The sequence below is a fragment of the Diaphorina citri genome, unplaced genomic scaffold (genome assembly GCF_000475195.1).
Source record: "Diaphorina citri unplaced genomic scaffold, Diaci psyllid genome assembly version 1.1 scaffold149, whole genome shotgun sequence".
NCBI classification, from domain to species: Eukaryota; Metazoa; Arthropoda; class Insecta; order Hemiptera; family Psyllidae; genus Diaphorina; species Diaphorina citri.
This window is the reverse complement of record NW_007377586.1, coordinates 2,219-29,364: the sequence shown is the minus strand read 5'-3', so window position 1 is coordinate 29,364 and position 27,146 is coordinate 2,219. Positions and strand designations below refer to the sequence as shown.

Below are 27,146 nucleotides of genomic sequence, written 5' to 3'. Positions count from 1 at the left end.
CGAGGCTAGCCACTAATATTTTTTAGAAACATTTTTGGTATGATTCTTCTGGCACTGATTGCTTTTCTTCGGGGTAAGAGGAATAATAAATTTTGAGAACCTCCAAAAGGTACCAATCTATCAATCGATTGAGAAACACAATACCAAGCTAAGCTCATACGGCTCCAACTATCGCCAGTGCATCAGGCCAAGTTTCGGTGTCATTTCTACAAGTTCACTGACTTGTAAAAAGTCGTTTTGCAATTGATCAGCCGACAATAGGTATGTCGTTACGAAGAGTTTCATTGTCCCTGCGGATCTTTATATTCCTGATGTCAGTGTTCAATCGCCACCACTTGGTTCATGGACAGATCGTGCAAGTATTGAATATTCGTAAGTATCTTTACCAACTATTGTTTTCTGTATTTATACTTGTACTAGAGGTCTTTCGTTAAATATACTTGTACTGCGCCGCCCTAAAGTCGGCTCAATAGCCCAAAGGTGTCAACCACTGTAATGTTCGTTGAACCATTTATGTCTGTGCATAATATTGGTTTTAATGAATACAGAACTCTGGATTTGTAAACCCAAATGTAAATAGCTTATCTTTTCAAAGGCACTAAGCCATTTCTTTGGGCAGGTCGTCACTTATTAGGTATTGGCAGTACAATATTCCTATACAAAAATGGACGCGGCACACAAGGGATCATCAAGAGACCACCTTATTATTGCTAACAGTAGTTCCTGCTTACTTGTCTATATTATTCTCAGTGTACATCAACAGTGAAGGTAACATCGTTGCAGACAGAGCTGTAGATGTAGCGCTCAACTTTGTGCGCCGAAACCCTCGCTTTGGCATTCATATCGATGGATTTTACAAGGTGGTCGCCACAGGGACAGATCCCCAGGAATTTCTGGATATGTGTAAGTTTTGGATAATTGCTTCTTGGGGTATAAATTACTATAGGGTTAGTCATTTATAAAATAAGGTAAGTAATGCTCTGATTTGGGTGTCTAATATGAATCTAATTAGCAATTGGTTTTGGATTAGATTCTGCCTTTGTAGCTTAGAGGTCAAACGCTCTCCTGTTAATCAGGAGGTCGCGGGTTTAAACTTGGTCCGGGGCATGCAATTTCAATATTCCATTATTTGAGAATCTGCCAAAAATGGCAAGTAGTACCTTACGATTACTGTACGGCCACCCCAGGAATTTCTGGATATGTGTAAGTTTTGAATAATTGCTTCTTGGGGTATAAATTACTAGGGTTAGTCATTTATAAAATAAGGTAAGCAATGCTCTGATTTGGGTGTCTAATATGAATCTAATTAGCAATTGGTTTTGGATTAGATCCTGCCTTTGTAGCTTAGAGGTCAAACGCTCTCCTGTCAATCAGGAGGTCGCGGGTTTAAACTTGGTCCAGGGCATGCAATTTCAATCTTCCATTATTTGAGAATCTTTCAAAAATGGCAAGTAGCATCTTACGATTACTGTTCCTAAGGTAAGCAATGCTCTGATTTGGGTGTCTAATATGAATCTAATTAGCAATTGGTTTTGGATTAGATCCTGCCTTTGTAGCTTAGAGCTCAAACGCTCTCCTGTTAATCAGGAGGTCGCGGGTTTAAACTTGGTCCAGGGCATGCAATTTCAATCTTCCATTATTAGAGAATCTGGCAAAAATGGCAAGTAGTACCTTACGATTACTGTACGGCCTGGTGGACGCTACACTACCGTTAGCCTATTAGGACAAAAGAGGTCAATTGTTCAATCTCATCTGAGGAATGAGATTTTATACTAAAATATTAATTTGATAATTTGACAACATATAATAGAGCTTGACGGTTTAGGTTGTGGGAACTTCTCACCAAGGGGTTACCTTCTACCTAAGTGGGTCTTGGTACAACTAATCTGATCCGTTTATCTGCTTCAAGTATGCGCGTCTCATCTGAGGAATGAGATTTTATACTAAAATATTAATTTGATAATTTGACAACATATAATAGAGCTTGACGGTTTAGGTTGTGGGAGCTTCTCGCCAAGGGGTTACCTTCTACCTAAGTGGGTCTTGGTACAACTAATCTGATCCGTTTATCTGCTTCAAGTATGCGCAATTTGTTATTTGTATTTTAGAAATGGAATTTCGGATTGAAAGATACCTGTGTTGGTACTGTTAGTTAATTGGCTGATTCAACACTTTAATTCAATTTTCTCCTTTTTCTGTAAATTTTATGGTTCTATGCAACCAAGAATAGTTCTCATCATATCACTAAAATGAAAATGTATTTTGATTGTAAATATAACTACGTAAGGTGGGTAGCGTATAAATTGGTAAATAGAGGGTCCTGGATTTTGGTAATTTGAGGTACGTCCCTGTGTGTTTATTTGCTTGGCAATGGAATTTCGGATTGAAAGATACCTGTGTTGGTACTGTTAGTTAATTGGCTGATTCAACACTTTAATTCAATTTTCTCCTTTTTCTGTAAATTTTATGGTTCTATGCAACCAAGAATAGTTCTCATCATATCACTAAAATGAAAATGTATTTTGATTGTAAATATAACTACGTAAGGTGGGTAGCGTATAAATTGGTAAATAGAGGGTCCTGGATTTTGGTAATTTGAGGTACGTCCCTGTGTGTTTATTTGCTTGGCGAAATTAGGTCTGTCAAAGTTCCTATTTTTATAATCCTATAGTTTCTAATTTACCTCATAATTGGCAGTCTAAACAAAGCATCAGTAACTCCATAGAAATGCTGTTAGGCTATTTTGTGGAGGCTTTTGTAGTGGAGCACCAAAGTTGACTGAATATTAAAAACCCTATCTACTTACGTAGGAACCCGTTCTGTATGTAGGAATGGAGCAGTTGCAGTTGGGTAAAAATTATAAATAAATGGTCGATTCCTACGTAAAAAAGTTGTGAAAAATCCAAATCTGTAGTCAAAACTCGGAAAAAGTAACTTTGAAAGGTCGGAAATTCAATTTTCATTTGCCGATCTAATGAAAGTAGTGACGTCAGATTTCAAGAAAAGATGCGTCAGACAATCAAAATGATCCTGGACAGCGCCAACGTGAACAAGTTTTTTGGCCGAAAGTTCGCGTGGCATGCGATAACTCTGGTAGAGTGGAGGAAATGGGGGGAAGGAGAGACAGAGGAGAGGAGAGAAGAAAGAGAGATAATTGTTAATGTTGTTATTGGTGGATGTGCCAAGAGCACCAAATTTTCTAATAACTACCCGTGAAGTGAGTTCCCATATGTATTAAAATTCCAACTATAAATTTGAGAGAGGGAGCGGAGGGAGAGGGGGAGAGAGAGAGAGAGAGAGAAGAGAAAGAAACAAAGGAAGAGGGAAGAAAACGGCAGTTGGGTAAAAATTATAAATAAATGGTCGATTCCTACGTAAAAAAGTTGTGAAAAATCCAAATCTGAAGTCAAAACTCGGAAAAAGTAAATTTGAAAGGTCGAAAATTCAATTTTCATTTGCCGATCTAATGAAAAAGTTCGAACAGTAGTGACGTCAAATTTCAAGAAATGATGCGCAGAAACGTATGCGCACAAACATATTAATGTGTTGCCTGCGAGGGAGCTTTGCTCGGGACAGTTGATGTGACGTCATCGCCTACAGGAGCGTATGCCGTGAGTCAGATTTCAAGATTTACCGGTATTTTTTAAATTAATTTATCTCGGGCTCTAGAAGTCGTAGAAGAAAAAGAAAAATTCCCTAGTTCCTCATTTTTTCTGCTCTTTAACTTTGAAACCTGAGTGTTGGGTAAAAATTATAAATAAATGGTCGATTCCTACGTAAAAAAGTTGTGAAAAATCCAAATCTGAAGTCAAAACTCGGAAAAAGTAACTTTGAAAGGTCGAAAATTCAATTTTCTTTTGCCGATCTAATGAAAAAGTTCGAACAGTAGTGACGTCAAATTTCAAGAAATGATGCGCAGAAACGTATGCGCACAAACAAATTAATGTGTTGCCTGCAAGGGAGTTTTGCTCGGGACAGTTGATGTGACGTCATCGCCTACAGGAGCGTATGCCGTGACGCCAGATTTCAAGATTTACCGGTATTTTTTAAATTGATTTATCTCGGGCTCTAGAAGTCGTAGAAGAAAAAGAAAAATTCCCTAGTTCCTCATTTTTTCTGCTCTTTAACTTTGAAACCTGAGTGAGCGCAACTGCTCTATTGTGTAAACTAGTCAATTGATTTGTAAATAGAGATTAGTATTCTTGTATCTATCTGTAAAATATGAGATGAGATGAATAAGAAGGCAAATAAGGTATGCTTTTCCTACCTAACCTACAGGTATGGATATTGTTAGTAATGTAACTTCTTCCTCTACATTTATTCAGTTATGATTAGGTCAAATAAGTAGGTGACGCTAGGTGTCTATTTACCCAAGCCTAAAAGGATTTTCTTGTAAGCATTTACAATAATGTGCAAAGTAGATCGACACCTACTGCAAGATAGGTTTTTGTAATAGGTATGTGTATTTTATAGTTGGTTTTTAAGTGATTTACACAAGCCTAAAAGGATTTTCTTGTAAGCATTTACAATAATGTGCAAAGTAGATCGACACCTACTGCAAGATAGGTTTTTGTAGGTAGGTATGTGTATTTTATAGTTGGTTTTTAAGTCGTTGAGTTAAGGATAAAAATGATCTTTTACCTAAATCAGTATTATTTTGTATATAAAGTTTATTTACTTACCAATGTTTAATTTATGAAATTTAATTTTTGATCACGAAAGAAATAATCGAATGTAAATTGAAATGCAATATAAATAAAATACCTATTTATTTTGATATTTTAAGGAGGGTTGTTTTCTTTCTATGATAGTTCGTAGTGATTCATTTGTAGACCCGTAAATTATGTAGTGGGATGAGAGGCCAAGCAAGCAATGTGCTACTACGTATGCTCACTACTCAAAATACATATTGAGAATTTTCGGCCTCCTCAGCTCCGTTCAACTATCCAAGTTCCTTGTTCTCTTCAGTGGTTTACAGAGAGCTTTGTTCTATTCTATAATTTGTAGACCCGTAAATTATGTAGTGGGATAAGAGGCCAAGCAAGCAATGTGCTACTACGTATGCTCACTACTCAAAATACATATTGGGAATTTTCGGCCTCCTCAGCTCCGTTCAACTATCCAAGTTGCTTGTTCTCTTCAGTGGTTTACAGAGAGCTTTGTTCTATTCCATATATGAAAACGGCGGGAGGGAGGGATAGAAGAAAGAAAGATAGAAACGAAGACAGAGGGGATAAGAGGAGAAAGAAAATAGAAAATTGAACGGGACAAGAAGAAAGGTATAAGTAGGTGTAAAGCTGTCCACACTTAATAAGTAGGCGACACCGTCGATCAATGTCAACTGAAACCGTACACTGTCTGCCTGCCTCGACAACATAAATTCACGTAATGTAACTTCTTCCTCTACATTTATTCAGTTATGATTAGGTCAAATAAGTAGGTGACGCTAGGTGTCTATTTACCCAAGCCTAAAGGGATTTTCTTGTAAGCATTTACAATAATGTGTTTAGTAGATAGATACCTACTGCAAGATAGGTTTTTGTAATAGGTATGTGTATTTTATAGTTTCTAGTCAATTGATTTGTAAATAGAGATTAGTATTCTTGTATCTATCTGTAAAATATGAGATGAGATGAATAAGAAGGCAAATAAGGTAGGTATGCTTTTCCTACCTAACCTACAGGTATGGATATTGTTAGTAATGTAACTTCTTCCTCTACATTTATTCAGATATGATTAGGTCAAATAAGTAGGTGACGCTATTTGTCTATTTACCCAAGCCTAAAAGGACGTCCATTTTTGTATAGGAATATTGTACTGCCAATACCTAATAAGTGACGGCTTGCCCAAAGAAATGGCTTAGTGCCTTTGAAAAGATAAGCTGATATACATTTGGGTTTACAAATCCAGAGTTCTGTATTCATTAAAACCAATATTATGCACAGACATAATGGTTCAACGAACATTACAGTGGTTGACACCTTTGGGCTATTGAGCCGACTTTAGGGCGGCGCAGTACAAGTATGTTTAACGAAAGACCTCTAGTACAAGTATAAATACCGAAAACAGCACAAAGTTGAGCGCTACATCTACAGCTCTGTCTGCAACGATGTTACCTTCACTGTTGATGTACACTGAGAATAATATAGACAAGTAGTAATCAGGAACTACGGTTAGCAATAATAAGGTGGTCTCTCGATGATCCCTTGTGTGCCGCGTCCATTTTTGTATAGGAATATTGTACTGCCAATACCTAATAAGTGACGGCTTGCCCAAAGAAATGGCTTAGTGCCTTTGAAAAGATTAGCTGATATACATTTGGGTTTACAAATCCAGAGTTCTGTATTCATTCAAACCAATATTATGCACAGACATAATGGTTCAACGAGCATAACAGTGGTTGACAACTTTGGGCTATTGAGCCGACTTTAGGGTGGCGCAGTACAAGTATGTTTAACGAAAGACCTCTAGTACAAGTATAAATACCGAAAACAATAGTTAGTAAAGATACTTACGAATATTCAATACTTGCACGATCTGTCCATGAACCAAGTGGTGGCGATTGAACACTGACATCAGGAATATAAAGATCCGCAGGGACGATGAAACTCTTCGTAACGACATACCTATTGTGGGCGATCAATTGCAAAACGACTTTCTACAAGTCAGTAAACTTGTAGAAATGACACCGAAACTTGGCCTGATGCACTGGCGATAGTAGTAGCCGTATGAGCTTAGCTTGGTATTGTGTTTCTCAATCGATTGGTAGATTGGTACCTTTTGGAGGTTCTCAAAATTTATTATTCCTCTTACCCCGAAGAAAAGCAATCAGTGCCAGAAGAATCATACCTACCTAAAACGTTTCTAAAAATTTAAATAAAAAGTATTAGTGGCTAGCCTCCATTGAAGAAATTTCTGGATTTCCACAAGGGGACAAGTTTTTCCCATTCATACTTCACTGTACCTAGATAAGAGCCCGCACCTACATAACTAGGTAAACTACTTAGGTATAGCAAACTGAGACAGTTTTGGACAATGCTTTTCCTTCACTGTTGCTATAGTCACTTGAACATAAACACAATAGAGTTTCAGTCCTGTAGCTGCGCCGAATTCTTGGGTAACTCCTGGTTTCAAACAAGGATCGCCGAAAATGAAATAGGATTTCTATAATTTTCATAGGTTTTAGGTTTGATTTTTCAGCCGACTACGAGCTACTAAAAGTCGAGTCTAGGCTTCCAATGTGCGGTGGGCCCAATAAGTTAGGATGTACCTACTTTGGATACCTAGAATAAAATGTTAATTAGACTTACTTTATCATGGACTCTTGATGCTATGTTGAAAGCCCTGTGTACTAAGTATTACTGTCTACCGCAGCTGTTCTACTACCTAACCTTTTCTGGGCTTTCAATATAGCAACGAGTGTCCATGATAAAGTAAGTCTAATTAATGTGTTGACCGGTGTTCTTCCGATCTTGAAGAAATTTCTGGATTTCCACAAGGGGACAAATTTTTCCCACTCATACTTCACTGTACCTAGATAAGTGCCCACCTACATAACTAGGTAAACTAGGTATAGCAAACTGAGACAGTTTCGGACAATGCTTTTCTTGACTGTTGAACATGAAAAGGTAAAATACTTAATTATTGTATGAATACTATGAATGTTTTCCAAATTGCATATCAAGTGTTGTGATCTATTCAAATAGCACAGATTTCCATCCTCATTATCGGGACTTTTTGATTTCTTTTTCTCAAACTAGCTATTGTTGATGTCATTTTTAACAGTGTTGAAACATGAAAGAAAATTAAAATACAAGAGAAGAGATCAAATCCAATAAAATACGGACCGCATTTGCTTTTCCTTCACTGTTGCTATAGTCACTTGAACATAAACACAATAGAGTTTCAGTCCTGTAGCTGCGCCGAATTCTTGGGTAACTCTTGCTTTCAAACAAGGATCACCGAAAATGATATAGGGTCTCTATAATTTTCATAGGTTTGGTTTTTCAGCCAACTACGAGCTACTAAAAGTCGAGTCTAGGCTTCCAATGTGTGGTGGGCCCAATAAGTTAGGATGTACCTACTTTGGATACCTAGAATAAAATCTTAATTAGACTTACTTTATCATGGACTCTTGATGCTAGCAGCATACTTCTTTACAAGGTAGGTGATTCTGTCCTATTTGGCCGCCACCCACGTCACGAAATGAGTCATTGGATTTGGGAATGTTTTGGTTCGTACCTAGAATATGACGAAAGGATTTGTGGAATTCTACAGAAATGTGATTCGTCTTGTGCTTACTTGTGAATGAAAACTATTCACACGTGAAGCAGCATACTTCTTTACAAGGTAGGTGATTCTGTCCTATTTGGCCGCCACCCACGTCACGAAATGAGTCATTGGATTTGGGAATGTTTCGGTTCGTACCTAGAATATGACGAAAGGATTTGAGGAATTCTACAGAAATAGGATTCGTCTTGTGCTTACTTGTGAATGAAAACTATTCACACGTGATGCTCATATTTGAGGAACATTTCTACTCAATAATCTTCAAAAGTTCTACATGAATAGAATTTAAATAGGATCTCACAACTGGAGATATAGGTCCAACTGGGTTTCTTTCGTCTTACAGCGTTCTCATGTGGTTATTCGATCGTTGGAGTCCATACAGCTATCAAAATAATCGGGAGAAGTACAAGGATGATGAGGAAAAACGGGAGTTCAATCTCAAGGAATGCCTTTGGTTTTGTATGACGTCACTCACGCCTCAAGGTATGTAACCAATACCCGAGATCCAATCCTCAACATTGTTTGAGAATTTGACCACAATAATGGTAGTAGCCTACAGCTGGGTTGAGGGGACTCTTTAATTCATATTAGAGCAGTATAAATGAGCACTATTACTAATATTTCTGACTCACGCCTCAAGGTATGTAACCAATACCCGAGATCCAATCCTCAACATTGTTTGAGAATTTGACCACAATAATGGTAGTAGCCTACTGCTGGGTTGAGGGGACTCTTTAATTCCTATTAGAGCAGTATAAATGAGCACTATTACTAATATTTCTTTCTCAGCAGTGACTGTTTACAAAATAGTCACCGTCTTGGTAAGCGCTGAGGATTAAGGGGCGAGTTTTTGATCTACACTGAAAAAAAATCTTTTTTTAAGAGGTTTGGCAGAGGGAACTGCTAAGGTCTTATCGTCCCGAAATGAGGCAGGAGAGAAGGGAGACAGGATTGGAGAAAGCCAGACGTTCCGAGAACCAACATTATCCTATCGGGATAAAATCCGCCCCAGGCGGGAATCGAACCCGCGGCCTAGCGCTTACAAGGTAGACGCACTACCAACTAAGCTGACTAGGCTGGCCCTCGACAAGTTTTTTTTTTAATTTTTGGTTGAAAATTTTATTTCGTAGCATTGAAACAGCTGCTACATTAGACGCATGTGGTCTCATATTTCGTAATCTTGTACCTTGTACCTGACGATCTGCGCTCAGTATGCAAAATAGTTTTCATTAATACTCGTATGATTGGATGTTTAATATCGATCATCCACAAGTAGAATATGTGCCTTGTCTTTCGTCATTAGGTCTGAATTCCACTGACAAATTTTATGCTTACAGCAAGAACCTTTTGTGATGAGAGAGGAGAGCGAAGGAGGTGGAGGTGTAAAATACAAAGGTTACTGCATCGATCTAATTGAAGAAATTCGGAAACTGGTTGGTTTTGAATATGAAATATTTGTGGCTCCGGATAACTCGTTTGGTAACATGGACGAAAATGGTCAGTGGAATGGCATGATTAAGGAGCTCATTGAAAAGGTAAGACAGTGAGTCAATCGTTCCCAGGAAGAAGGACCCATGTTAGTTAGTAGCACAAATAAAATAGGCCCTTCTTCCTGGGAACGATCCACGTGTGAATTTAAATCAAAAATATCCTTGGGCCCTGTTTTCAGAAGGTACGGTTCGGCCGTTATTCCGGACCAAAGTTTTGTTATTTAGGGCTATACATTTTTCCAGTTGCTCTCTAATCTCTTTCCCTCTCTCATAATGTTAGTGTCTCGGCTAAAGGTTTGTCCACACATAGCGATCAATGTGAATTTATTGTGAATCGATGTGGATTGACGGTCGGTCCACAACATTTCGACACACCTTAAGGACGCGGTATTCTTTGATAGCTACCAAATCTAAGCTAAACATTGATTTTTTCGTCAACGTGGAATGGCATGATTAAGGAGCTCATTGAAAAGGTAAGACAGTGAGTCAATCGTTCCCAGGAAGAAGGACCCATGTTAGTTAGTAGCTTCCTGGGAACGATCCACGTGTGAATTTAAATCAAAAATATCCTTGGGCCCTGTTTTCAGAAGGTACGGTTCGGCCGTTATTCCGGACCAAAGTTTTGTTATTTAGGGCTATATAATTTTCCAGTTGCTCTCTAATCTCTTTCCCTCCCTCTCATAATGTTAGTGTCTCGGCTAAATGTTTGTCCACACATAGTCGACGGGCGTCGATCAATGTGAATTTATTGTGAATCCATGTGGATGGACGGTCGGTCCACAACATTTCGACACACCTTAAGGATGCGGTATTCATTGATAGCTACCAAATCCAAGCTAAACATTGATTTTTTCGTCAACCCATACCTACTGACACCGATGGTACTTTTTTCAGCGTGCAGATATTGCCCTCGGCTCACTGTCGGTAATGGCAGAAAGAGAGAATGTGGTGGACTTTACAGTTCCTTATTATGATTTGGTGGGCATCACAATCCTCATGAAAAAACCGAAAACCCCCACTTCGCTGTTCAAATTTCTCACGGTTCTCGAGACTGGGGTGTGGCTATGCATATTGGCAGCATACTGTAATCTGGATGGGGAGCAGATGAAATATTTGATCCAGGTGAATCCACCCGGTGACATTTTGCCTGAAGTAATCCGAGCCATTATTCTGATGCAGAATATCACGGATGCTGGGATACTCTTTGATGACTCTTTCAGTAAGTGTTGCTCAAGAAAGAAACGTCATTAGGCTATGTGCAATGCAATGTACATTAATAGAGCCAAGTACCCAAGTAGAATTATTTGACGGTAGATGCCCAACACCAAGGTGCTTACAAAGAGTCTACTATAAATTATGAACCATGGAAAATCATCCGAAAATAACAATATGTTTATCATAAACAAGGACGTTACCAGCATTAAATCAATGTCCACCTTATGAACTGTTTCTGACTACTGGGGAACAGATGACCTATTTCTGAATACTCCTTTTGTAATTATTAAGGTGTGTCCACACGCCTAGTAAACAGGAGGGCGTGGGTTCAATCCCAGCCGAGGTATGGAATTTTATCCTCAATATAATTTGAGAATTTGACCACAATAGATAATAGTAGTAGCCTACTGCTCGAGTAAAAGGACTTTTCAGTCCTATGCGAGCAGTATAAATAAGCAATATTAAAGCACTATTAACTGCAGTTTTAGTTCACATTCCCCGCGAATATTTCTGCTGACAGGTGGTGGTGAAGCTCCAAAGAATCTGTCGGGTCGACTCGTAGCAGCAACATGGTGGCTCTTTGGATTCATCATTATCGCCTCTTACACCGCTAATCTGGCTGCTTTCCTCACCGTATCTCGATTGGACACTCCGATTGAATCGTTGGATGATTTGTCCAAACAGTACAAGATCCAGTATGCACCCCTCAATGGGTCCGCGGCCATGACGTACTTTCAACGCATGGCAGACATCGAGGGCAGGTTCTATGAGTAAGTCTCTCAAGGTCTTAGATTTCGTTCATATTCAATTTTTCGTGGTTTTACGTCCGAGTTGTAATGAGAAATTTATCGTCCCAAAGGTTAAATCTCGAACCAGAAATGAATTGAAGTGGGAGAAAAGTTGAAGTGAAAATGCCAAAAACCGTGAAACTCTGTTTCGCGTTAAGGTAGGCCGGCTGGCGCTTCAAACTCTTGACGTTCGCGCTCCCCCCGGCACGCTTGATAGATTTTAGGAGTAAACGTTTTCATTTGAGCAGATATCGAGGGCAGATTCTATGAGTAAGTCTCTCAAGGTCTTAGATTTCGTCCATATTCAATTTTTTCGTGGTTTTACGTCCGAGTTGTAATGAGAAATTTATCGTCCCAAAGGTTAAATCTCGAACTAGAAATGAATTGAAGTGAAAATGCCAAAAACCGTGAAACTCTGTTTCGCGTTAAGATAGGCCGGCTGGCGCTTCAAACTCTTGACGTTCGCGCTCCTCCCGGCAAGCTTGATAGATTTTAGGAGTAAACGTTTTCATTTGACGACAAAGTTTCTTGCAGTTGGAAAGGGATTTGCATCAGAATGAAAATGAGAACGTCAGATTCTCAAGAAACTAAATTTGTCCTCTCCTCTTTCACAGAATTTGGAAAGACATGAGTTTGAACGACAGCCTGAGTGACGTTGAGAGAGCCAAGTTGGCAGTGTGGGACTATCCAGTCAGTGACAAGTACACCAAAATGTGGCAAGCCATGAAAGAGGCCAAACTACCCAACAGCTTGGAGGAAGCGGTGCAACGAGTGAGAGACTCCAAGTCTTCGAGTGAAGGGTTCGGCTACTTGGGTGAGAACATGGCTTTCAAGAATAACATTTCAAGCACCGCAAACAGCAAAGTGTAAATTTAAACACCGAGTCACTGTAATCGGTAAACAAAAGGAGATACTTGGATATGGGTACATAATGTTTTTCACTATCTCTGGAGCTTAAGAGTTAGAACCAACCAGAGAGGCAACTGAGTTTACTTCTATGCATAAGCTTTAAAGGTGTCCACACATAGTCGACCGGCCATCGATCGATGTCGACTCAACCGTCCAACTTGTCTAGGAATCTCCATACCTACATGCAATTTTAACACGATACTAGATATTCCTTTACGCTATTTTCCATTTAGCCAAGTGTCCTTATGTTGTTTCTAGGAGACGCTACGGACATACGATACTTGGTTATGACCAATTGTGACCTTCAAATGGTGGGCGATGAATTTTCGAGGAAACCATACGCTATTGCAGTTCAGCAAGGTTCCCCTTTGAAGGATCAATTTAATAATGCGTGAGTTATAGGCAGACACTTTTAGTATATTAAGGGTACCTTGTATACCTCTGCGGGGCCTCTAACTGCTCCCCTTCCGCACCGGCTACGGGGGCGGAATATAAGCAAGTGGTATTACTTTATATTATTTTCCTTCTGTTTGAAATTACATAAATTGTAGACAGTTTATACACGTGATGGCAAAATTATGGACACTGTTAAGTGAACTAACTACTCATTAAACAACATGTGAGTACTTGGGAACTTGAAGTATCTCTAAAATATTCAGTTGAGAATTCTGTCGGGTGGGTAATTTTGTTAGACACTGAATGAATTACTATATCATTACCATGTATATCCGCAGTATCCGCATATCAAATATCATCTGTTTCAGAATCTTGTTGAAATTTGCCAAATCACAAACGTCCAATTTCATGTTCAACTTCGTACACTCAAAAAAGTCCATTTGTTTTCAGATCGCGATGCAAGAGAATTATTCTGTAATGTCCATGCCAACATTCTGAGCATCCCATTTCCTTTCATTGGTGTAGACGGGACTTCGGTGTGTTCCAGCATTTTTGACACGGACGGCAAAACCAAAGTCAGCTGTCCGCTAAAAAAGGACCATGTATATCGATATATCAACACGTTCAAGATATTGGACAGGTATCCAAAGGTAAGCACAAATGGAGAGGGAAGAGAGAGAAACCATTTAAACCATACACAACTCGTGGGAGTCGTGGGTACAAAGGGGGGAATAACTACCTATAGGGCTATAGGCTATAGGTATTCCCGTTCAGATTTGACATCACCCAAGATCAAAACCGATGCAAAGAACTTTCTTTAAAAAGCTCCCCTATTCTTTGTTTATCATATTACCCGAATAGGACTCAAAAGTCCCCAATTTTGCCTCCATATTTGAACGGTCTATTGAATTATTTTCAGATCGATCTCGAAGTTCACTGGTCGCTGAACGAAAAGAAAAATGGACGAGAGATCGTTTGTTTTGATTTGCCGTCGAAAATAACCAATTACAACAGCTGAGCAGATCTCAACTGGACGGCAGGCAGAAGATATACGGGATCCAACGTTCCTGGTATTCGACTCATTGACCCTCATACCAAGATCTTGTTACAAGGGTCAACGTTAATGTTTATCTGTGATAGAATCATGTTATTTTGTACATTGAATCCAACTGGTTTTACCATTATCAATTCGCACCCAAGAAGCTGACAAGGAAACACTATCCTTAAGGCCAGTCACTCACTATCAGGTAGACCTGACGGGCGGAAATTTTCAGCCATACCTGTCAGGTCTACCTGATAGTGAGTGTGCTCGTCAGGTATCAGGTAACCCTGACAGGAGGACCTGATTAGGTGGACTTGTCAGGTCTATCTGATAGTGTGTGGCTGGCCTTAGGAGATTTCCTATATATCATGACAAGAAAGAAAGATTTTCAGTAACATAAATTGCTGGCCATAGGCCAAATCAATCACCCCGGAGTCCTCAGGGATCCCGTAGGGATCCTTCCTTTCTCCCGGGAGGCCGGTAGCTAATTGATCACCCGTCTACCAATAATTACCTTCAAAAGTCCTTCCACTATTTGAAATTGATAAACCTGATGTTGACAGACCCCTCAGACATGACTCTGCAACTGGTCTCATAAAGTTTTTAGACAAGCTTACATTAGTCACGCAAAAGCGCCATAGCTTTTTTCCATCACTCATCAGTGTTCTAAGGACTTGGATTAAAACCGTAAAACACTTGGGAGGTAAAACCAAAATCATGAAAAACTTTCAATAAGTGTCTCATCTTACATGGGACAAATACATGGTCATATTAAAGTTGTTGATGTAAAGCTGCGTCCACAAATAGTCGACGCCGTCGATCGACGAGGTGAATTTATGTTGACGAGGCAGTGTATGGTTTCAGTCGACTTTGATCGACGACGTCAACTATGTGTGGACACAGCTTGATCGTATATGATAATATGATCTAGTATTTATCTACTTACCTAGAGTTAGTTTGTGGTCCTCCTTCACTTATAATTAAATTAATTGCATGTTCGTGATGCAGATTTTCGCTTCCGGATATACTTGTAATTGTATTGTACAAATGCTATTATTCTACTTATGTATAATATGTAAAACGTGTTTGTAGGGTAGATAGTGCTAGTGCGATAACTGCTTTAGTTGAGTCTAGCCATTTCATGGTCAGTTGTTGGGTTGTTTGAAAGTTCCTTGGGCCAGCCACTCACTATCAGGTAGACCTGACAGGTACGGCTGAAAATGTCCATCTGTAAGGTCTACCTGATAGTGAGTGGCTGGCCTAAGGCCCGTTTCACATTGGACGAGTAGACGCGCTGCAGTGTGAGATCAGGCTTACGATTATGCTAGAGATCTAGAGAAACAAGAAGAAAATACCACGTCATTTCTACTCAGATTACACATATTAACTTTTCTTAGAAAGTAGCACGAGTCAGGACAATTTAAATATTCTCATCTGCCTTAAGAAGAACTCAAGATGATGAAGTCCCAACTAGGTAGGTATTGTTATCATGAGTCAGGCGCAGAATACCTACATAATTATAGGTAAACCTAATACGCACATATCATCCTATTAATCCGTATAGGATGGTTCGTATTTACTTGATAGAACTTCAAATGGAATCATTAACAATAACAATTTTTTTTCCCGACAATTCCTCGACAGTGAATGGTCAGTGGACAGGATGGTAGAGAGGTAGGTAAGACACTCCTATGATGGTAGCATCACTTCTGACTACGATTCTCGGGGGATTTACCTCGATAAACCGAATACAAGCTTCCCCACTGTCCACGCCACTGATCAATATCTTGATTTTTCACCGCAGATTATAGGAGAACTCATTAGAATTCACACTGAGAATGGAAGTTTTTCCCTAGTATGAAAAGAGCGAGCGGTGCGATCACACATAGACGAAGTTTTTTTTTAAGAGGAAAATAAAATTGGCGAGAGTATGCTAGGAGGACGACAGATTTTTCTAGTGAGCTTTATCGTGACAGGAACCCTGTCCATCACACCGACCAAGAAATGTCCAGGTAAGTCAAAATTTCCAAATCATTTTGTTTTGTTAAAGTCTTTTATTTTTTATTGTCACAATGGTGAAAGTTCCTTCGATTGATTATTAGCGAATTATGAAACGGACTATAGTTAGCTGTAAAATTCAGGAAATGAAAGAATCATTGGTTTAAATTTGTAAAGAGAAGTGTTAAATAATAACCATTTAGTATTTCATAATACATAACAAGATTAATCAAAATTTATAAGCTAGAATGACTAAAGTCCTATGAACTTGGTGGTAGCTAACTGAGAATCAGAGATGTAGGTATGCATGTAATTAGGTACCTACCATACACTAATACACGCCTAAATATGCAGGTAAGTAGGTACCTTTTTACTTCACCTACTGTGTTTCAAATTACAATAAGCAATAATATTTTAATTAAGTATAATGAGTTGGAATGAAAATACGAAAGGAGTACATATATCTTTTTAGCGATTTACGGGGAAAAAATCAAAATTTGCTCTGTTTTTTTTTTTTATCACATACCTTAGCTGTTAGCTTTAAAGCAGGTCCAGAGACTATGACTTGCAATAAAATTATTATTATGATAGGTATTTGAGAAAAATAAATAAATTAGTTGCCTTTTTGTTGCTTAATTTCTCCATTTATATGAAATGTGTGTACCTTACTAATAGTTATTAAGTTATTTATCTACTGTGTTAGTTTATGTAAGTAGGTACTTAAATATAAATGAAAATAATTATTAAAAATAATTATTCAGATGAGAATCTTCACAAATTAAAATAAAAATAATTCTATTTGTCACAAAATAAACAACAGCTTTAGAACTTTATTACCCACCAAATAATCGCAATTGTTCACTTTTTTTTTCAGTGAATAGTTGAAAAACTATGGGTAAATAAATACTTTGTACTTTCTGTGAAGAAACGGGTTATTAAAGGACAGACTAGAGATCAGCAGAAGAGAGCTTTGTCTAGCAACAGTAAGTAGACGGATATTTGCTCCTTATCACGATAATAATAGTGTGGTTTACAATTTTACACATTCACTAGCCGCCTCATTGGTTAATTTCTCCAATATTTGCTCCAGAAATGCATTTGTTCGCCGGCCTTCTTCAATGTTTTCTTCGATTATTCTAGTCTGTTGCTCCAACACTTCTTTCATACTTGCACTGGTTCGCTTGCGCTCTTCAATATCTTCCTTTAACAACCTTGTCTGTTCTTTCATGAATTCTTCCATTTTGTCTGGCAAATGCAAACATTTTTCCAGCCTAGCATTCATAGTTTTTAACAGGTCATGTACTTCAGGGCAACACGTAGATGAGGGAAGTAAGGAGGTGGTAAATGATGATTCACTAGTGGAAGACATACTATCTTGTTCAAACATGACCTCATGAGGAGGTGTCGTTTCTGATTTCTGATCAGTACCACCATGTCCAGGTTCAGTAGAATTCTGTTCTTCATTTGTTTGACGAGTTCGGACATATTCATGATCATTGGTAACTTTTACATCAATAACTTCCTCTTCATCGACACTCATGTTGCATTCAAATTGTTTCAATAATTCATCATCATAATCTTCATCGTCGTCGTTATTGGTACTTTCCTTCACATTTTCACACTCGGTTTTCTCTTTTTTTATACCAGGGTCATCTTTAATTTTATTATCTTTGTTTGTCTTTTTTGTCTCATCCACGTTATCGGGTTCTGGGTCTATTAGAGTGAGACTGCTTACTTCTACCTTCAAGTACTTTATCCCGCTTGTTAAGACCAGTTTGGTATTTCTCCCAGTCATCATCATCATCACTGGACTCCTCAGATTTATTATTTGAATCTTCATTCTTCTCTTTCTTATCAACAACTTCATCATTCTCAACATCAGACAGATCTGATTCTTCTTCACTCTCTGAGGACACATCCTTGCTCTCCTCTGGTGTGTCCTTCTTTTCAACTTTGGCTACATCAGCAGGAGCCTCAGTTTGTTCCACAGTGTTGGTAATTTTCTTCTGACCAGAGGATTTCTTGTCATGTTTGTTCTTGGTGAATTTCTTTTTCTTTCCACCTTTTTTATTTTTCATCCAAACTGGTCTATGAGTTTGTTGCTTTTCTTTATTTACAACTGGAGTGATAGTGCCATTTGGCTTTTCTTCTTCTTCTATCTCTCCTTCCCCTTCTTTGGAAGGTTCCAAGAACTGAACTTTTATGGTGTCATCACCAAATAACACAGACATGGGCTTCCTCATAAGAGTGCATGTCACAGTAATAATGGCACCAGCAGTATACTCTGTAGTAGCCTCATCATCTATCACTTCAGGCTGCACATGAAGATCATAAGAGTGCATGTCACAGTAATAATGGCACCAGCAGTATACTCTGTAGTAGCCTCATCATCTATCACTTCAGGCTGCACATGAAGATCGACATAAGGCATATTCCCCAGCACCTTCAACATATCTGAATACTGTTCATCATTCATGAACTTCACAACAGATCTTCTTTCCTCATTTTTCATTTGAGCAAATTGCTGTAAACTTTTAATGTATCTCTTTTTACAAATGAAGTGTTTAAGATGATCATCAGTGACATAAGGTAACTGTTCATTAGAACGGAAAATGAAAATTGGATTTTCGACCTTTTACAGTAATTTTTTCGGAGTTTTGACCTCAGATTTGGATTTTTCACAACATTTTACATAGGAATCAACCATTTATTTATGATTTTTACCCATTTGCAACTGCTCCATTAGCAAATTATACAGTACATTGACGTTAAACCTCTATCAAATATTGGTATTGGTATATTTTTCAAAGTAGATTAACCAGTGTATCCAATAGAACAGTTGCGCTTACTTTGGTGATGTTTCAAAGTCAAAGAGCAGGAAAAATGATTCGGAGTTTTGACCTCAGATTTGGATTTTTCACAACTTTTTACATAGGAATCAACCATTTATTAATAATTTTTACCCATTTGCAACTGCTCCATTAGCAAATTATACAGTACATTGACGTTAAACCGGCAGACCATCGGCTTTAATAAACGCCCTTTGTCACTGCGACCTGGTTAGATCTTTCGTGACATCATCAAATATTGCCATCGCTTCATTAATTCCATTATGTTTTAATGATTATTTATTGCTCATTAGGGTGTTCTCGATTGATTTTTCTATCTATTCAATGTTCTTACTAAGTCATCACTCATTTGACGTTAAACCGGCAGACCATCGGCTTTAATAAACGCCCTTTGTCACTGCGACCTGGTTAGATCTTTCGTGACATCATCAAATATTGACATTGCTTCATTAATTCAATTGTGTTTTAATGATTATTTATTGCTCATTAGGGTGTTCTCGATTGATTTTTTTTATCTATTCAATGTTTTTTCTAAGTCATCACTCATCAAGCAATTTCTTTCGATTTCAGTTACGAACTAATGCGAGACTGTTGGAGTTATGTTGCCAGCGAGAGACCTGAATTTATTCAATTGGTATCTAAGCTGGACAGGATACTGACAGTTACTGCAAACGAGGTAAGTTCTCCCTTCTTTTGAACGATTCCAGGGGTTCTTTGCCATCTGATCAAACATTTGAAGAGATAGAATGGAGGCGAACTAATGCGAGACTGTTGGAGTTATGTTGCCAGCGAGAGACCTGAATTTATTCAATTGGTATCTAAGCTGGACAGGATACTGACAATTACTGCAAACGAGGTAAGTTCTCCCTTCTTTTGAACGATTCCAGGGGTTCTTTGCCAACTGATCAAACATTTGAAGAGATAGAATGGAGAGAGATTGAGGCGAAAGGCGGAAGGCACCCCCTTCAATCGCCCACCAGGGGTGAATGGAGAGACTACTACTACTACAAGAAAAAAATAATAATAGTAATAATATTAAAATAAATATTGCAGACAGATGGCTTTTCGTAATAGGGTATTAATCTCTGTTGGCGAAGGCATATTGTATTCCTAATTCGGGGACTACATTTTCAATTCTAGCAGCGCCATGAAAAGATAACTTCAAAGATGGCCATTTGTAATACCAAGTTCAAATGATTTATTTCACTACATTTTCAATTCTAGCAGCGCCATGAAAAGATAACTTCAAAGATGGCCATTTGTAATACCAAGTTCAAATGATTTATTTCCCCCTTCTTTCCTGTTTCAGTACCTAGGGCAGGAGTATTTGGAGCTTGAAGCTCCCCTGTTGGACACACCTCCATCTTCTGAAGATGAGTCCAATGATGATGAAGAGACTTGCGCCTATCTATTGTAAAAAGTGTCACCTGTTCTAAACAGGAAGTCGAAACTAGATTGTCATAACGATGATGAGGGGTTGGAATCTTGGAATTTGACAATAAATGAAATTAGTCAAATTTTTAGTTGCGATTTTCACACAACCTAGAGAGAGCGTGATTAGGAGCGCAGTAGCGCTTCGCCCTAAGCCAAGTCCAAATTTGACAGCGCTATTGTTATTTATAAATAGGATTTGTTATTTGTATTTTAGAAATGGAATTTCAGTAGCGCTTCGCCCTAAGCCAAGTCCAAATTTGACAGCGCTATTGTTATTTATAAATAGGATTTGTTATTTGTATTTTAGAAATCTGAAGATGAGTCCAATGATGATGAAGAGACTTGCGCCTATCTATTGTAAAAAGTGTCACCTGTTCTAAACAGGAAGTCGAAACTAGACTGTCATAACGATGATGAGGGGTTGGAATCTTGGAATTTGACAATAAATGAAAGTAGTCAATTTTTTAGTTGCAATTTTCACACAACCTAGAGAGAGCGTGATTAGGATTAGTAATCTGGATGGGGAGCAGATGAAATATTTGATCCAGGTGAATCCACCCGGTGACATTTTGCCTGAAGTAATCCGAGCCATTATTCTCATGCAGAATATCACGGATGCTGGGATACTCTTTGATGACTCTTTCAGTAAGTGTTGCTCAAGAAAGAAACGTTATTAGGATATGTGCAATGCAATGTACATTAATAGAGCCAAGTACCCAAGTAGAATTATTTAACGGTAGGTGCCCAACACCAAGGTGCTTACAAAGAGTCTACTATAAATTATGAGCCATGGAAAATCATCCGAAAATAACAATATGTTTATCATAAACAAGGACGTTTCCAGCATTAAATCAATGTCCACCTAATGAACTGTTTCTGACTACTGGGGAACAGATGACCTATTTCTGAACACTCCTTTTGTAATTATTAAGGTGTGTCCACACGTAGACTATGTGTGGACACATCTTTACTGACCATCACTTTCGTTCTTCCAGTCTTCGACCACAAGTACAAGTCTCTCCTGCAGAACATCCCGACACGTCACATTATCGCGCCAGTTGAAGATTCTCGCAGCGTCAAACGACAACTGTTCCGCTTCAAGGACTTGGACATTGTCAACTATTTTATCCTCGGTCGTCTGCAGACAATCAAAATGATCCTGGACAGCGCCAACGTGAACAAGTTTTTTGGCCGAAAGTTCGCGTGGCATGCGATAACTCTGGTAGAGTAGAGGAAACGGGGGGAAGGAGAGAAGAAAGAGAAAGGGAGAGAGATAATTGTTAATGTTGTTATTGGTGGATGTACCAAGTGCACCAAATTTTCTAATAACTACCAGTGAAGTGAGTTCCCATATGTATTAAAATTCCAACTATAAATTTTAGAGAGGGAGAGGGAGAGAGAGAGAGAGAGGGAAAGAAACAAAGGAAGAGGGAAGATAACGGCGGGAGGGAGGGATAGAAGAAAGAAAGAAAGAAACGAAGACACAGGGGATAAGAGGAGAAAGAAAATAGATAATTGAACGGGACAAGAAGAAAGATATAAGTAGGTGTAAAGCTGTCCACACATAATAAGTAGGCGACACCGTCGATCAATGTCAACTGAAACCGTACACTGTCTGCCTGCCTCGACAACATAGATTCACCTCTTCACCTCGTCGCTCGGCGGCGTCAACTATGTGGGGCCACAACTTAAGAAAGGCTTTTTTCTGTACTGGTCCCCAGTAGAAAAAACGGCAGGAGGGAGGGATAGAAGAAAGAAAGATAGAAACGAAGACAGAGGGGATAAGAGGAGAAAGAAAATAGAAAATTGAACGGCACAATAAGAAAGGTATAAGTAGGTGTAAAGCTGTCCACACATAATAAGTAGGCGACGCCGTCGATCAATGTCAACTGATACCGTACACTGTCTGCCTGCCTCGACAACATAGATTCACCTCTTCACCTCGTCGATCGGCGGCGTCAACTATGTGGGGCCACAACTTAAGAAAGGCTTTTTTTCTGTACTGGTCCCCAGTAGACCTAGTCAATTGATTTGTAAATAGAGATTAGTATTCTTGTATCTATCTGTAAAATATGAGATGAGATGAATAAGAAGGCAAATAAGGTATGCTTTTCCTACCTAACCTACAGGTATGGATATTGTTAGTAATGTAACTTCTTCCTCTACATTTATTTAGATATGATTAGGTCAAATAAGTAGGTGACGCTAGGTGTCTATTTACACCCCAGGAATTTCTGGATATGTGTAAGTTTTGGATAATTGCTTCTTGGGGTATAAATTACTAGGGTTAGTCATTTATAAAATAAGGTAGGTAGTACCTTACGATTACTGTACGGCCTGGTGGACGCTACACTACCGTTTTAGTGCCTATTAGGACAAAAGAGGTCAATTGTTCAATCTCATCTGAGGAATGAGATTTTATACTAAAATATTTGATAATTTGGCAACATATGGATAGAGCTTGACGGTTTAGGTTGTGGGAACTTCTCGCCAAGGGGTTACCTTCTACCTAAGTGGGTCTCTATTAGGTTGGTACAACTAATCTGATCCGTTTATCTGCTTCAAGTATGCGCGAAGTTCAACGAGACTATAGTCGCCGGCAAACCTCCAGATCTCGTCTTAGATACGACAACCAGTGGGGTGATGTCGGAGGCAGTCAAAACGTTCACTTCGGCTCTGGCTTTACCCACGGTTAGTGGGTCTTATGGACAGGACGGTGATGTACGGTAAGATAATCTCTTATGGCTGGATTACACCAGAAGGTAGTTCAGCCACTGGAGGGTCCTACACCCCTAGCGATGGCATCCAGTAATATTCTAGTCAAGTTAGTAGACGGGAATCTATTAGAATTGCACAAAACATGTATGGACAGGACGGTGATGTACGGTAAGATAATCTCTTATGGCTGGATTACACCAGAAGGTAGTTCAGCCACTGGAGGGTCCTACACCACTAGCGATGGCATCCAGTAATATTCTAGTCAAGTTATTAGACGGGAATCTATTGGAATTGCACAAAACATAGGATATAAAGCTGTGTACACACATATTGAACGCCGCGCGGCGTCGATCGATGTAGACTGTAACTGTACACTGCCTCGACCACATAGATTCACCTCGTCAATCGACTATCGATTGAGTCGATAGACGGCGTCGACTATGTGTGGACACATCTTAATAGGCTACGAAATAGCGAGTATTCGGATTAACACGTGTTGCACGCCTACCAGGTACTAGTTCACCTATTGAACGCCGCGCGGCGTCGATCGATGTAGACTGTAACTGTACACTGCCTCGACCACATAGATTCACCTCGTCAATCGACTATCGATCGCGTCGATAGACGGCGTCGACTATGTGTGGACACAGCTTAATAGGCTACGAAATAGCGAGTATTCGGATTAACACGTGTTGCACGCCTACCAGGTACTAGTTCACCCACCTAGGCGCACACCACGCTCAAAGGTGCTAAACTTCACTGCACTTTGCTTCTGTGAATTCCAGGCAGTGGCGTAATCTGGATGGGGAGCAGATGAAATATTTGATCCAGGTGAATCCACCCGGTGACATTTTGCCTGAAGTAATCCGAGCCATTATTCTCATGCAGAATATCACGGATGCTGGGATACTCTTTGATGACTCTTTCAGTAAGTGTTGCTCAAGAAAGAAACGTTCATGCAGAATATCACGGATGCTGGGATACTCTTTGATGACTCTTTCAGTAAGTGTTGCTCAAGAAAGAAACGTTATTAGGCTATGTGCTATGTGCAATGCAATGTACATTAATAGAGCCAAGTACCCAAGTAGAATTATTTAACGGTAGGTGCCCAATACCAAGGTGCTAACAAAGAGTCTACTATAAATTATGAGATTAATAGAGCCAAGTACCCAAGTAGAATTATTTGACGGTAGATGCCCAACACCAAGGTGCTTACAAAGAGTCTACTATAAATTATGAGCCATGGAAAATCATCCGAAAATAACAATATCTTTATCATAAACAAGGACGTTACCAGCATTAAATCAATGTCCACCTTATGAACTGTTTCTGACTACTGGGGAACAGATGACCTATTTTCGAACACTCCTTTTGTAATTATTAAGGTGTGTCCACACATAGTCGACCGGCCGTCGATCCACATCGATCGCCGGCCGTAGACTATGTGTGGACACAGCTTTACTGACCATCGCTTTCGTTCTTCCAGTCTTCGACCACAAGTACAAGTCTCTCCTGCAGAACATCCCGACACGTCACATTATCGCGCCAGTTGAAGATTCTCGCAGCGTCAAACGACAACTGTTCCGCTTCAAGGACTTGGACATTGTCAACTATTTTATCCTCGGTCGTCTGCAGACAATCAAAATGATCCTGGACAGCGCCAACGTGAACAAGTTTTTTGGCCGAAAGTTCGCGTGGCATGCGATAACTCTGGTAGAGTGGTGGAAACGGGGGGAAGGAGAGAAGAAAGAGAAAGAAAGAGAGATAATTGTTAATGTTGTTATTGGTGGATGTGCCAAGAGCACCAAATTTTCTAATAACTACCCGTGAAGTGAGTTCCCATATGTATTAAAATTCCAACTATAAATTTGAGAGAGGGAGGGGAGGGAGAGAGAGAGGGAGAGAAGAGAAATAAACAAAGGAAGAGGGAAGAAAACGGCGGGAGGGAGGGATAGAAGAAAGAAAGATAGAAACGAAGACAGAGGGGATAAGAGGAGAAAGAAAATAGAAAATTGAACGGCACAATAAGAAAGGTATAAGTAGGTGTAAAGCTGTCCACACATAATAAGTAGGCGACGCCGTCGATCAATGTCAACTGATACCGTACACTGTCTGCCTGCCTCGACAACATAGATTCACCTCTTCACCTCGTCGATCGGCGGCGTCAACTATGTGGGGCCACAACTTAAGAAAGGCTTTTTTTCTGTACTGGTCCCCAGTAGACAAATTTTATTTTCAGGACAAAGGAGGACTGAAATGTGCGTGCTCAAATGCCAGTATCCTCTATGTCAAACCGGAACCAGATCCGACGGCAAAGGAAAAGCTTTCCAACTTGAAGACCACGTATGGGCTGACAGCTGAACCTGAAATAAGTGCTGCGTTCTACTTTGACCTGGCATTTAGGACGTTCATAGCGGCTAAGTAAGTATTTATCAAGTTTTACTAACTTTTTACTAAAAGGTGCTAAACAAAAGGTTCGAAAAGGTTTTTACATACGTACGCTTATCTTCAAGGGTAGGGATAGGAAACCTGTACCACAAAAGTTTATGAGTTATAATGACACAAATGTAGAATGCAGTATTAGAATGGGTTTATCTTTCCAAAGAAATGCTTTATTAGATATATCCCTTAACCTGTAAATACTTAAGTAGATCAGTCACAATTATTAGGTATTAAATTAAATATACAATTATTTAAATATGTCATAAAAACGTCAAACCATATGGAACTCGACGAGTTTTATCAATAATATCGAGATGATATGAATTTCCGGGGATTTCAGGGCAATGCTGGATGCAGGAGAGTGGTCGAAAAACTTCACTTATGTCACCTGCGAGGAATATAATGAGGACAACCTACCCAACCGGAAGAACTTTGACCTGAGAAGATATTTGAAACAAGTAAGTCCGAAGGAACATAAGGTCTGGGATCTAGGAAATATGAGAAAACGATCCAATATCAAAATGCGTTAGACATAAGGGCAGATCTAGGTACATAAATCAACCTCTCTGCAAAATTTGAGCGGCCTGAGGCTAAAGGTAAAGTCCTGGGAACCGCAAACGCAAACTAAATTTGACCTTTTCCCCCGTATAACGGCCGAACCGTACCATCTGGAAATACGGCCCAGGACCATTTTTAATCAACATAAATTATCGAATCCATGCGTTAATACAAAGGTGTGTTGAAAAGGACACCTCTATTTAGTTGATCTAAATTCTGAAATGATAAAATGAGACAGTAACTGTTTCCAAAGGAAAATCAACAAAAGAAATCCTCTCATGAAATGATTCCAGGTCTCACCCGTATAACGGCCGAACCGTACCATCTGGAAATACGGCCCAGGACCATTTTTAATCAACATAAATTATCGAATCCATGCGTTAATACTTGATCCTCTATTTAGTTGATCTAAATTCTGAAACGATAAAATGAGACAGTAACTGTTTCCAAAGGAAAATCAACAAAAGAAATCCTCTCATGAAATGATTCCAGGTCTCGGAGCCTACCTCCTACGGGACATTCGTCATCGAAACCAACGGGCACAGTTTTGAGGAATTCACTGCTCATCTGGAAAAGGTGTCTATTATAAACAGTCAGCCAGTGAGCTCTGAAGCGGTCGGCACTTGGAAGGCCAACCTGAACTCGCCTATCATGGTGAAAGATGCAGCAAGCCTGGCCAACTTTTCAGCAGTGACTGTTTACAAAATAGTCACCGTCTTGGTAAGCGCTGAGGATTAAGGGGCGAGTTTTTGATCTACACTGTTCAGCAGTGACTGTTTACAAAATAGTCACCGTCTTGGTAAGCGCTGAGGATTAAGGGGCGAGTTTTTGATCTACACTGACATGTGTGACCCTCGCGTTTGAATATTGGTGGTACAAGTACAGGAATCCCCAGCTTAATGAGTTCGCGGCGAACAAGCAAAATATTGACGAGTTCAACAGGAAGATGAAAATTGCCGCCATCACCGACTACGAGAATGTGAGGAACCGACATTACCAGAGCAATTTTACCAAGTAA

General features: G+C 39.3%; 2 protein-coding genes across 3 annotated transcripts; both read left to right on the top strand.

Annotated features, from left to right (window-relative positions):
• The first annotated feature begins 311 nt into the window (after positions 1–311).
• LOC103505077 (ionotropic receptor 25a-like) lies at positions 312–27,146 on the top strand. Its single transcript, XM_026820463.1, has 9 exons — positions 312–372; positions 751–903; positions 22,977–23,136; positions 23,914–24,056; positions 24,615–24,841; positions 25,368–25,549; positions 25,911–26,028; positions 26,621–26,848; positions 27,024–27,146. The coding sequence occupies exons 1-9, from the start codon at positions 312–314 to the stop codon at positions 27,144–27,146; spliced, it is 1,395 nt and encodes a 464-aa protein (XP_026676264.1).
• Positions 19,553–20,890, top strand: LOC103505069 (fibroblast growth factor receptor 2-like). Of its 2 annotated transcripts, XM_008469380.1 has the most exons (3): positions 19,736–19,832; positions 20,286–20,349; positions 20,728–20,890. In XM_008469380.1, exons 1-3 carry the CDS (start codon positions 19,737–19,739, stop codon positions 20,769–20,771), a joined length of 204 nt encoding a protein of 67 aa, XP_008467602.1. In that variant the 5' UTR covers position 19,736; the 3' UTR covers positions 20,772–20,890. The 2 variants fall into 2 exon arrangements, with proteins under 2 accessions (XP_008467601.1, XP_008467602.1); XM_008469379.3 differs by lacking the exons at positions 19,736–19,832; positions 20,728–20,890 and adding an exon at positions 19,553–19,652 and having other exon boundaries at positions 20,286–20,453.